The sequence below is a fragment of the Poecilia formosa genome, unplaced genomic scaffold, assembly GCF_000485575.1.
Source record: "Poecilia formosa unplaced genomic scaffold, Poecilia_formosa-5.1.2 Scaffold443, whole genome shotgun sequence".
Classification (NCBI taxonomy): domain Eukaryota; kingdom Metazoa; phylum Chordata; class Actinopteri; order Cyprinodontiformes; family Poeciliidae; genus Poecilia; species Poecilia formosa.
Genome location: NW_006800382.1, coordinates 370,993 through 384,244, shown reverse-complemented (window position 1 = coordinate 384,244; position 13,252 = coordinate 370,993). Strand labels below are relative to the sequence as shown.

Here is a 13,252-nt window from a genome sequence, read left to right as displayed (position 1 = left end):
GGTCTTCTGCTGGCATGAAATCGCTAACTTATCTCCTGGAGGGTAAGATCAACCGTCATCACTACTGTCAGGCCAGGTTTTATTCATTGCCTCCATCTGCCCACCTTGTTGTGATGGAGTGCAACAAAGCCTCGTATTTTATGTGCTGTAATGAAGATCAAATATGACAAACTTGCTTATATGTTTATGCCTCAGCTATGCTGCAAACACAGAGGATCAACATACCCCCTCCCCCACCCCAATGTTCTTTTTGCACTAAGAGACAGTATTGCTCTTCAAAAGGTCACCCTGTGAGAGTTTATATTTTGATAAGTGATTGCCTTTTAGAAATCTTTTGTATTCCTCTTTTACATTTAGGGCTTGATGTAGAGCTCAGATTTCGTATTCGTAACCCAAAATTTTCTTGTTTCTTCACAGATACCACAATATAATATAAATAAACTAATACCTGTCAGAAGGTAACAAAAGTAATGCTTATGACTAAATGGATAACATAAAAACATAGGGAAGAAGCAACAACCCACAAGAGCTGCAGTCCTGCACCTGTCAACGTGTTTCTCTTGTCAAACCTGTCAAGTCCTTACTCAACAATGTTTCAACTTTGAGCACAAAATGTTTGCTTGCTGCCTAATGTCTCCACCCATCTCCGTGTGGCAAGGTAACGGATAATCACAGTCTCATTTTAAAGTATTCATTTACGAACACCAGAGTTTGAAAATGATAAACCAAAAGATGCCAGCACTTGCACATACTAACATGATTTAAGAGACAATTTCTTAAATTCCAATGACTTTGTGCCATGTTCGACTTGTCATGAAGGCAGAAAGGAATGGCTGGATTTTTTATTTTTTTTTTTTTTTTCCTGCAAATAACAATATATTCTTGGGCACCACGAGGCAGCCTTCCTTGCCAAGAGCAAGGTGGGGTTAAATCATAGCTTTTTTTTCCTCTTTCTTTCTTTTTCTTGAACCTGTTTAGCCTACAGTCAGTCGTGATGGATGGGCCAACAAAGTGTGGTCTGCTGTGGGCTTCAGCTACTCTTAAATGTATGGGCGAATGGGAGGGAGGTGGAGAGCAGACAGAGAGATGGGATTGAGGGACTGGGGCAGATTTATGAGAAGAGGGCTGAATGTAGCTGATAGATGCCCATGAAGAGGGGCTAGACTGAAGTCACACACCAGCTGAAGATGACCAGAAAGAATTTTCACTGTTGGTGGGCTAAGAGCAGGGCGGTCGTCACCTGGCAATTTATCATTGTCAGTCGGGAGGAAAAGAGTGTCTACCGTTGATAATGCGGATGCGAACCTAAAGATGCCTCGAAAACACAAGACTTCTCACGGAAAACGTCACGTTGTGACGGCAGTGATTTATTGCATATGGAACACGGCTGCTCCGTGATGGCTTTGTTGAGTCAACATCAGCTGTGTGGTTAATGCAAAATGACTGGGGGAAAAAAAAAAAAAACATTAGTAGGAACTGGCATATAATTAAGAGAAGACCAAGATCACACTGCATGCAAACAAATATTCATAAGCTTATTCTCCTGTTCTTTCATTTTATTAATGCAGACTTGGTATTAGGATCCTGAGTTGTTTGAGGTTTATGTTTTTTATTTTGTTTTGTTTTCCTTAGTCTCTTTTTCTGATCATTCTTGTTTCTGTTTTATTTTAGTTCAGTCCTTCTTGGTGATTCTAGTTTATTTCTTGTCTCTATGTATTTTTTTGTTACTCTAGTTTAACTGTGGTCCTTAGATCTAGTTTTTCTTTAGTATTTTCTAGTCCTCTGTGTACTTTTCTTGTCCCCCGTCTCTCCTCAGTCTGGCTTCTGTTCTCTCCACTCACACCTGCAATCGTTTACCCAATCAGCCCAAATCCATTGCTCCACATTCACTCTCCCCATATTTAAGCACTTCTGCTGCTGTCACTCTTTGCTGGTTCCTCCCGTTAATTGCTGTTAGATCCTTGTTGCTTCCCCAGATTTTGTTGCTGGCTTTTTGTTCTGGATTCCTGTTTTCTTTTGGCTCTGGCTCCCTGTGCTCCCATGCCTTTTGTAAGTTTTTTGTCTTCATTTCTCCATTAAATCTTTAAACATAATCAATGCTCCCAGCATTTTGGGTCCGCCAACAAACATTACATGACACTTGGATTCAATTAAGTCCGCTGATGGCTATGTTTGTAAATGCACTATGTTGTTGTAACACCTTCTTTTTTATGTAGCAGCTCAATGTAAGAATCCATTAAACATACAGTAATTCATATGTTGATGTAAATAGATGTAAGCTTACTTTAACCAGATCGGTTGGATGCTTTTCTGTGTACAGTCCATTATATAGTAAATTATTTTAAATTGAAATAAAGACATTATGGAGGAAAAGAAGTAGACAGGATAAAACTCTGCCTTTATGAAAACTACAGAATAATGACATGTGCAGCACTACTCCCTTGAAAATGAGCTTGACTAGCTGTATTCTGACCTCTTCAATGTATCGTTCTCAATAAACTGACATCATGTCAGTATATCAGTACAGCAGGTCCCTTTCAAGGGCTACTCCACCATCCTGACAACACAACCCATTATTCTCACCCTTATGGACATTTAAGATCAAAGCATAAAACCTTGACCATCAATAATTCAGTTGGATACTGTAGAGTGTTGTTCCCCTAAACCAGTGTTTTTCAACCTTTGTTGAGCCAAGGTACACTGTTTTAATTGAAAAAATCACGAGGCACACCACCAACCAAAAATGTAAACAAAGATACTCTGTAGCCACCTATATTACATATATAGTCATTCTTATCAAAGTGTCTTGAATAGGAATCAAATAAACACAAAAAATTATTTTTTTATCATATTTTACATTTCTTATTTCAAATTGCACTTAACATCTCCACTTCAAAAATACACCTGAACAGTGCTACAACACTGTCGGGTGCGATGCATGAATGTAGTAACATTCATGCATCATTAATTCTCGTTTTAATGTAAAATGCTCTGTACCTACTGCCATCTAGTGATAATAAAATTACATGATTAAACCACTAGTCACTACTACAGCAAAGACACCCAAAGATGGCATCATTTGCAGATAATTAATTCATTTTCAAAAAAATCTTTTAAGACCAATCACCATATTTTCCGTACTATGAGCGCACCATACTATAAACCGTGCCTTCAAATTTTGTTATCCCCCCCCCCGGAAACTTGCATATAATCAGCCGCACCGGGCTACAGGCCGCTGGTATCTCTGCCGCTCTCGGTTTCCCATAAGGTCCCAGCAGAGGGCTGCGTCCTAATAACTGCTGGATATATTAAGGACGCAGTTCTCCGTCTTCAAATCCGGTTTGTTCACGCCGAGTTTACGTACAGCGGCTTTATTTCCCTCCTGTAGTGCCAGATCGATACTCCTCAACTTAGAAACTGCATCATATGAGTTTGAAAACGTTTCTCCATCGTGCCTGCTGCTAGCATGTTTGTTCTAAATGAAAATTAGCACGTTCTTCTTTGATTTCCAATTTTGACTTCCAATGACTCACTTCCTGCTAAAGAGCCCCCTGGTGGTTGAAGAAAAATCCACAGAAAAGCCGCATGTTCAAAAGATAGGAAAAAAAGTAGCAGCTTATAGTCCGGAAAATATGGTAGGTGAAATTGGATAATTTCCACGGCACACCTGACAATTACTCACGTTACACTAGTGTGCCGCAGCACAGTGGTTGAAAAACACTAACCTGACCTTCAAACACAGTAAGGCACTGACTAAAGATGTTCGGCAAGCACTTCATTTTATATTTAAATATATATTTATTTCACAAATGGTCTTCCTCCGGTGAATGTCACTGGATAATGTATGGGTTGTAAATTTTTCAGTTCTCTACAGAGAGTCTGAGAAAACCTTTTTTTTTTTTTTTTTTTTTTTTACATAGAAAAACTTCTCTTGATATCTAAACTTTGATCTGTTTTCTTTGATCCCTTGGTCCAACAAGTGTCTTTGTAGATTCCCAGTCATTCTATAAGCTTGGGTAGAAACCAATTGATTTTTCTTTTTCAGCTCTTGAAGATGTTTCATATGCCTCCTCTTCCTCAGATCGAAGTGACTGGAATGGTGGCCTAGATAACATGAGACTTGAGAGCAGAGAGGTTGGTGACTGTTAAGACACTGAATCCTTTGGAATCAGATATGTAGGCACACTGACTGATGCAGCAATTGGGTGAATTTCAATTTTTGACTATAAAAAGCTTTAAATCATACAGAAAACAATAGAAAAGTCAAGTGGACAACTTAATTTTCTTTTGTCATTTTTAGTATTTTTGCTTGTTATGATGCCTCCCCTTTGATGGCACAGCACTGCTTGGGAGACTTTTTGAAGCCACTTATGCCCCTTTAAGATCCTGTGAACTACATACCCCCTTGCTTACTGTATGCATTGACAAAGCAAAAAGAAAAAAAGTCCAAAGTTCATATTTTATTAATGCTACCTGTCTACTCTGATGCTTGATGTGATTTAATGGAGTCAATTAAGCAAATAGGATCCTAACTCCAGTTAACCTTTTTGTAGAGAAAAGTTGGTCTGGAAAATATTACCAGCCAGCCTGGCCACAAGGTATAGCTGAAATGCAGCAAGGAGACATGTGGAAAAACCCTGCTGTACTGTTGTATCAGTTTGCCTTGGTCAAAGTCAGGACTTGGATCTGACTGAAATGTTGTGGCATGATCATGAAACGGGCCTTTCATGCTCAAAAACTCTCCAGTGCGGATGAAACGGAAGAATTCTGCAAACATAAGTTGCATAAAATGTGTTCAGACCAATATAGTGGACTCTTTTCCAGTTATCACAAATGCATGATGGGAGTTTGAATCCGCCGTGCACACTAAGGACAGTTTTTGTTGTTGTCTTTTTGTTTTTTTTACATTTACATTTACAGGAAAAAGGTATTAATAAGTACATGTTGTAAGTAGAAGAAAAGAACAATCCATTAAAGATGGGAAGAGGATAGAGGAGTGGCCATGGTGGAGTTTTGTAACAGTGTCATAATTGTCACATTTGATCCCAGAGGAAATCTGGCTAGCTTTACAGGCCTCTCCTATTTTCATGTTCCTACTCCTTAGTGAGTAAAACAGGCTGGCAAATATATACAGGTAAATGTATCCCCAAATATATATTTTTCCTAGCTTCAGATAATCACATGCATGATGTGGAGCCATACACCTAATCGTACTTCAGGCAAATACAAAGGAATTACTTTATGCTCAGATGTGTTTGTACTTAGGTTTTCCTCAGAATGGCATTTCCACAGAAAAACCTTGATCCGAAATCTAGGCCGAGCAGAAAGAGCGACAACACTTTGGCTCCTGAAAGCATAGATGAGAAGTAGCATGAAAGCGTTACAGTTTCCATGTTATTTCTGATCGAATCTGGCGCACAAGCAAACTTCATAGCCAGAGAATAAACCCCAGAGGCAACTAATAAATGCGGGCATTCAAACAGCTGATGCATCACAGACTGCAAGTTAATCCTGAGGGGCTGGGAAAAAAATACAACTCAAGCGAAATACCAGTTTGAGAAGATAAAAAAAAATAAATACGGCAGGCCAAATTTATATGGCCTTCCAGGTTTACCCGATCATGTCAATGGGAAGAAAAACAAAGTTCAGTCCAGCTCGCATGTTCCTTGATTCGCAGGAAGCAAATCAAACTTGCCATTGTTCTGCCATTTAGCTGAGGCAAAATTAATCAAACACAGGCAATGCAATTTTCTGACAAGACACGCATTTGAAATTACAGAGAAGGCGAACAGGAAAATTACGGTTGCTCTGATTAGGAAGCTAGCAGAGGAGATGTAGGAATACATAGGACCTTTGGACCTTTTCTTTCAACGGGGATTAGTAGAGACAAATGCTAAGAGTGACACTTGCAGGTTTCCTAAGCACACTGAATTTTCGAACCTCTTTTTAAACGTTTCACATTTTGGCAAATTAGAGTCACTAAATTAAGATTTAGGGGTTTCGACGCTGATTGTGTCATTCTAAAATTTGAACAATCATAACCCTATTTTTTGCTGCTCTGGATAATCTGCATTGTCTTACTGGAAGACAAAGTTGGACACCATTCCCAAGTCTTTTGCAACCTAACATGTTTTCCTCCATGTTTACCCTTAATCTAGGTCCATACATTTTTCCCATCAATTGTGCAGTAAGATATCTCTCATGACTCGGTTGTTTTGATTATTTGATCCTAGTTTAATCCTATTGCACTATTTGATCCTCGTGCTCTTTCTACATTTCCTTCACTTTCTCTGGTCCTTCTTAGGTGAAGATGTTCATCTCAAACCCGAGTCGAGTCGAGTCCGGGTAGCTTAGTGGTCCTTCACACGGTCTGTGGTGCGTCGATCACACAATGGCTGTCATCTGCTGCTTATCAACAATCACAGTGTCCGGCTGTGGGACATTACCGTTTTGTCTATTTGTGTCTTTTAGCCCCTCAGGAGCTTAGCTCAGTTATTTTCCACAACCTTGAGGTTGAGGCAGGGTTTCCCACAGTGTATTATAAGCCTGGCGGTCCACCATGCTTTGCTAGCCCCCCACCCCCTCGCCAGGCTAAGCATGGCTTGTATTTATTTTTTAGAAAAATTAATAATTGGTGGGGAGGGAATCGCTTTTTTTTTTTTTTTTTCTGGATGCTTGTTTGTTTGGATGTTAAATTATGAATGGTCCAGTTTAATTTCAGTGGCTTCTGTTTTCATGTGTAGATCTGGCCTCTTATCCTAACACTGAAAACAAAGACTCCCACAGCTCCTCCTTCACATTGATGCACATATTTGTGTTTGATTTCTCAAAATAATAATAAAATAAAATCATAATGATGTGCTCAAGTGTTTACTAAACTGAAGCAAAAGATTTTTCAAATGCTTATTTTTATTTTGCTCTCTATTTCTACTTTTTTTTTTTTTGTAATTTGACCAGTTTAATTTCTTGCCTCATGAAACAGCTCTGTTTCCAAGACAAACACACACAAAAAATAATTACAGTATCTACAACTATTGTTCACAAAAGTAATAGTATGGTCTTAAAACACCACCGTCACTAACATGACAAATTTTCTTTACAACGTCTCAGCAGAGTGAGTATTTCAAAAATAAAACGAATAAAAAGAAAGACTTGTCAAACAGATTTACGTGCGACTTTTTCTTGCAGTCTTCTAACCTTTTAAGGCTGTTTTAGACAAACAGCAACATATCATATGACACTGTTATCACCCTTGTGAAACGGGTTAATGACAATGACGGTTTTAATTTGTGCTCATAGTGAAGTTTCATTCATTGTCAAAATAATCATGGAAAGGTTCACCCAGGTTGGACCAACAGTGTTGGGGAAGAAAGCAGAAGCCAAGTGTGCGAATCAAAAGCACTACAAAAGTTGCCACCAACAAGTGTGACCACCTTTGTTAAAAACAAGAATTTTGGTAATATGGTGGTGTGGGGATTACATGTATGTGAAATGTTCTTTCCTCATTATTACATAAAACATCTAAAGCTGTGCTCAGTGTAGTTGTCAGTGTTTGGAGTTTCTTTATTTTAAAGAAATCCATGTGCTTGAAAACAATTAGCAACTTACCTAAGCAAAAAAAACCCTCTTTTTTTGCAGCATTTACTCAATCTCTGGTTGGCATAGAGCTGCAAAATAATTGGTGGTAGCTCAGGACACGTTGCCTTTAAGTGATGATGCTATCCCGAGAAATTGTATTGCCAAAAATGGCAGTGCTGACGTTTGCATACTATCTTGCACATTTGGTATGTAGAGGAGATGAAAGTCTGGGTTTTATCTGTTTTGTGCCTTTCACTTCAGGAGTTAACCTTATCAGAATAACATTCAATTATTCATAAGAAATGATGTATTGTAAAGAGAGATTTCTATCAGTCACTAAGTGAATTAAAGGTGAAGGATTTTTTCTTTTGTGTCAGTGTATTCAGCCAACATTCAATTTTTTTCCCCATTTTTTCTTTTTTTTTTTTTTTTACATTGTCATGTTTTAAAGCTAATAAATGAGAATGAATATCACAGTCACAGATGGTCCTACTTTTTGATCAGCTTTGTGCTTTCATTTGGTTCAGCTTTGGAGATCACAAATTTGATTCTGAGTAGAGACCTTTCAGGCAAAACGGTCACAAAAAGCTTCCTAGAGGAGGAATAGAAGGAGGAAAATTGGACCTTGACACATTATTTGAGGACACCACATGGAAAAAAAAAATCTTTATCGACTTGAAATTACTGTGTTTTATATTTGCTCATGTACATCAAGAAGCTTTCACATCTTTGACGTGTTACTGTTTTAAATCATGCATTTATGTTGAAATTACGTGTGTGGAAGTCTGCACAGTGTGCAAAATGGCTTTTGTTGCTTCTGCTGTTTTTATAAACTGTCTCATTTTTTTTTTTTTTTTTTTTTTTTGTCTAAAATGACCTTTGTCTTCCTACGCGTGCTCGATTCTGCTTGATTCTAGTTTTGCTGCACAGCTCAGCCTGGGCTTTCTCCCATTGACTTGGATTCCTCTGGTAGAACTTCAACCGGGCCAATCAGCAAACGGAAGGAGAAGTTGCGAAGTATGATGTTGATATTCTGCACTATCTTAGTATTCCAGTCTGCCATTCGGTCTACACTTCCAAATATTGAATAAACAGCTTGGCACTTCTCGCTCAGCAGTGAAGGATGGTTGTTTACAGCACAGGCACTTTCCAGTAGGCTACACAGTGTTGAACTGGTCCATGACATACATTGGTAAGAGTATGGAAAGTTAGCAAACGTTATCAATTGGATATAATTTCAAACTTTAGCAGAATCAACGCCTTCAGCAAGCAGTTGTTTGTGAATAGCGGATGGACCAGATTATCTGTACAAAGCAAAGCATAGAGTAAAGTACCAGCCTAATTTTGGTCCATAATTGTGGAAAAATCCCAAAGTGGTAGGACAATTACTAATTTAATTACTCAGAAAGTAGGTTGTGCTGGCAGTTTCACTTTTTGCTTCAAGCATCCCTCAAGGGGCGTGAATCTTCATACACCCAGACAGGGGAATAATAGTGATGCATCAGGAATTACTGTTACAATATGTGTCTAAAAATAGCTTGGGAAAGCTAACATGGTAGGTGATCAAATTGTGATATAGTGTCTGTGAATGTATGCTACGGTGTCAACATAACTGCAATGGAGCAACGCTATCGACCTAAAGCGGCACATCTTCCCATGAACTGAAACAAAAGGGCAGATAAGCAACATCGTGATAGGGGGACCAGTGTGATATCGAAAATAAATAAAAGAATTGGAACTTCATTCGAGCAATATCATTACAATTTCAAACAAGAACAGGCGGAGGAAACTATAAAGCTCAAACTTCAATTTACATGTAAATAAAAGTGCAGACCAAGACATAATACAGCAGCATGCTGCATCACAAAATCCTGCTGCTGTCAAGCAGAAGTCTTGCATCTCCAAAAGCAAAACTTTTCAGGAAATGGAGCGGAGGAGGAAATATAGCCGCTAAACATAAATTCATACTGACTGGTCAAAGTTATATTTTCTTTTAAAAAACATGTATACATGTCAGTGAAAGCCCAGAGATATGTGAAGGTGATCAGTAGAGTTGATTTTCGTAAAACAAATGAAACTAAAAATGAAATACAAGGCGTTTGCCCGAAAGCAACAATGAACTGTACAACTAACTAGAGCAATGCAACTTCATTTTAAAACACATGTATGGACTTGCAGTTTGTGTCGGTTTGATGATTAAGATCCAGACTCTGACATGCTGTAATCTGACAGATGCGCAGCCTTGGTAGCTTCTATTTTCTCGCTCCCTATCATTTGCAGCTGTGCCCACTGGTGAGCAATTTTCACATTTGAGCCGTTAAAGTAATACGGTCCACTTTTGTCTTCACAAGATGTGCGCTTGGATTTCAAACGGTGCTCTGCCTCGTTTTCCACATCTTACCTATAGAAGCCCCCCCAAAAATAATAACAATCAAAAACGAATAGAACCATCTTATTTTGAAGCAGTCAGATTAGATTCTTTAAAGAAATAAGTTCACTGGAAGCTGAGGCTGGATTACTATATCCGCCGAAGCGCAGAGGGGTTGGAAATTTATTATAGCTGAATATATGGCCGCTTAGCAATCTGTCAACACTTGTGGAGCTGGGCTGCGCTGCTGTGGCTCCTCCTTCACACCCGAGCCGTCAAAAGAACCACTTGAGTTGACTAATGTACCATCACTTCTTCTCATCCTTATGCAAATGTATGCAGCAAAGGCGCCCCAAAGTCTAATCAGATCATCCACTGTCAGTAGAATGCAAAGGGAGAAAAAAAACACCAACAAAAAAACAGTGGTGTGAGAATTTGGAAACTTTGAATAAGGGGATTCATTCCCAAAGGAGAAAAAAAAAATGTTTTCATACGCCTTGATCATTTTTCACATTTTATCCCATTACAACCACAAATTTCAGTGGATTTTATGAGACAGGACATCACTGCAATTAAAGCAGCTGTTCTTTTGTCTATATCTCCCTCTACCAGCTTTCCACATGTATTCTGTGTGATGTGGATTCTGCACTTTGACTGGGTCATTCTAGCATAATATATATATAGGCAAGGCAAGGCAAGACAAGTTTATTTATATAGCACTTTAAAACAGTACCACTGACCAAAGTGCTGTACAATCACAAAATTAATCAAATAAAAATCAAAATGAAAACACACTATAACCAACAATACAGTGACTTAGAACACCCTATACAATACATAAACATACCCAGATAAATACAGGAAAGCAGCAGCTCAAACTGAATCAAAGGCCAACCGAAAAAGGTAAGTCTTAAGAGCAGATTTAAAAATTGCNTATATAGATCCATGTCATTTGTATTTCAGCGGCATGATGCTCCCATCCTCGTATTTCTGTGAGGATTAAGTATTCAGGGTTATTCAATTAAGTTTTACTGAAATGGTTCCACTTCACCACACATGCCATTTCAAGACTCTCAAAACAGAATTTAGTTCAGCTGCATATGTTTTGTTAATTTGTGTAAATGTTTCAATTGCAGTCAGTTTAAGTTCATTATGCCATTACAGTTGGAAAAAGTTGGCATATGAAAAAGTCTCAGTTCAAATAGTTCGGGGTGACAGTGGAAAGCAACAGCATCTGTTTAACACAACAAAACCTCCAGTTGATCTGCCACAAGTAGTGTTTTGCATGTAAGCAAAAAAAAAAAAAAAAAAAAAAAACCCAAAAAACCCGTTTAATTCTACTCTTTGCGATCAGAGAATCTTCAGCAACATGTTTGCTTTGTCCTTTGTGACAAATTACACAGAGAACCTTTTTTTCTGCTTTCATTAAAAATTACCTTTCATCTCGTCATGTTTTTGGACGGTACCTCTTTCCTCTTCTCTTTGTTTTTACATCCCCACAGCATCAGAACAGTCCTGCCAACAGGTTCTCCCGCTTGAAATGTGTATCGTAGTAATTTGGGCAAAAGGCCCAACTTACTTTTTGCTTCTTATTTTTCCTTTGATTAATATTCTTTTTCTCACTCTTTCAGTTTAGGTTGGCCATTATGCCACTTTCCCTTTTGAATTATGTTTCTTCTTTTTTTTTTTTTGGTTGCTTTATTGCTTAACCTTGCATTAATCTTCTTCATAATGTTCTCCCTGACCTGCCTGGTGGTGTGTTTCTTGGTCCTAATGACCAAAGAATACCAATGAATGGTTATTCATTATTGTCACCTCATAACTCCCCATAAGGCCTTCATATAGTAGGTATATTTATATTAAAACCAGATTACACACAGGTGGGACTGAAATTACTACTTAGATGACTTTTTAGGCCAATTGATTGTGTTGGTTTGCGATATCAAAGTAAATGATTCTTTACTAAAAATAGCATGCCACACTTTTAAGATTTGGATTTTTTCAAAGAATTTCGAAAATCACATTCTGCTTTCCCACCATGTTTGCACTATGTTGTGTTGGGGTATGATCTAATATCCCAAAAGTTCAAGAGACATGGCATGGCGTGATGTATCATGTATTAGTGTCCTGATAAAGAAAATCAAACGTGATGTCATAAAAAAAAAAAGCTCGTGGAATTTGACATCATGTAGCTATACTTTGCTGGCTGACGTCAGTAGAGGTAGAAAATGCGTGTGCGTGCGCGTGCGTGTTTTGGTGTGTGTGTGTGTGTGAGCGGGTGGGTGCGCGCGCGTGTGTGCGAGCGAGAGGGGGTGAGAAAGATGGAGGATGGAGTAGGAGGAAGAGGAAGAGGAGGAGGGGATGGGGAGTTCCGACGTGAACGCGCCTGACGGATCCCCGGCGGAGAGGGCAGCGAGAGCGCGCATCCCCGTCCTCCGCTCGTGAAGACACTGCAGGGGAGCCAGATGCCCGACTGCGAGACGCTGCCTGTGGATCCTCATCCCGAATGCCAGAGCAGGCGACACATCTCATCCCACCGCACAGAGGAAGAGGAGGAAGAAATGGAGGAGTGAGATACAATGCTTTTTTGTGTGTGTGTGTGATTTCATCTTTCGGGTCCAACTCGCTCCCTCTCTGTTGTTTCGGCGTCTGCTTTAAATGAAGAGCCTCTTTGGACTTGGAGTACCGGGCATCGTTAGAAAAAAGAGAAAAAACCTCCCCGTTATTCCACTGCTGCTGCTTCTGCCGCTGCGGTGCTGCTTATTGTGAATTTGGAATATGTCGTGCGGCTCCCTGCACCAAACCATGGAGATTATATCACGTGGATTTACGCTTTTTTTAAACAAAACTGGACATCTACAGTAACATCGTTCTTTTTTTTTAGTTGATCTTTTTTTTTTTTTAATTGCCCCTCTTTTTTTGGTTTGTTTTCTGTTCCATTCTTTCATTTGATGTGTGCCTACTTTTATTTTTATTTTTTTATGATTTCATGAATTTAGATTTTCCTTTAACCTTTTGTTTAAATTGTTTATTTCCATTTATACTTTCTTCCTTTTTTCCTTTCCTTCTCCTCTTTGGACTGGATGAAGTGGGATGCCTCACGGAGAACATTAGTGGGGCGCAGCAGCAAAACGTGAATGAATAATAGTCCCCTTCTCCGTCTGAGACGTGCCATGGATGGGAAACTTAACTTGTGTCCACGGAACCGATCGGGGAATAGCCTTCTCCTCAAATAACTGCTGCTGACAGCGACCAGGTAATGTGAGCCTATCGGCAAAAAGAGAGAGAGATTTAAAAAAACAACAA

The 13,252-nt window shown here is 39.0% G+C and overlaps 1 protein-coding gene across 1 annotated transcript in view; it reads left to right on the top strand.

The window, feature by feature from the left end:
• The first annotated feature begins 12,294 nt into the window (after nt 1-12,294).
• Nucleotides 12,295-13,252, top strand: part of adgrb2 (adhesion G protein-coupled receptor B2) — a 273,817-nt gene continuing 272,859 nt past the window's right edge. The window contains exon 1 of the mRNA XM_016663772.1: nt 12,295-12,515. Coding sequence (XP_016519258.1) covers nt 12,453-12,515 — 63 coding nt within the window. The 5' untranslated portion in view covers nt 12,295-12,452. The remainder of the gene's footprint in view (nt 12,516-13,252) is intronic.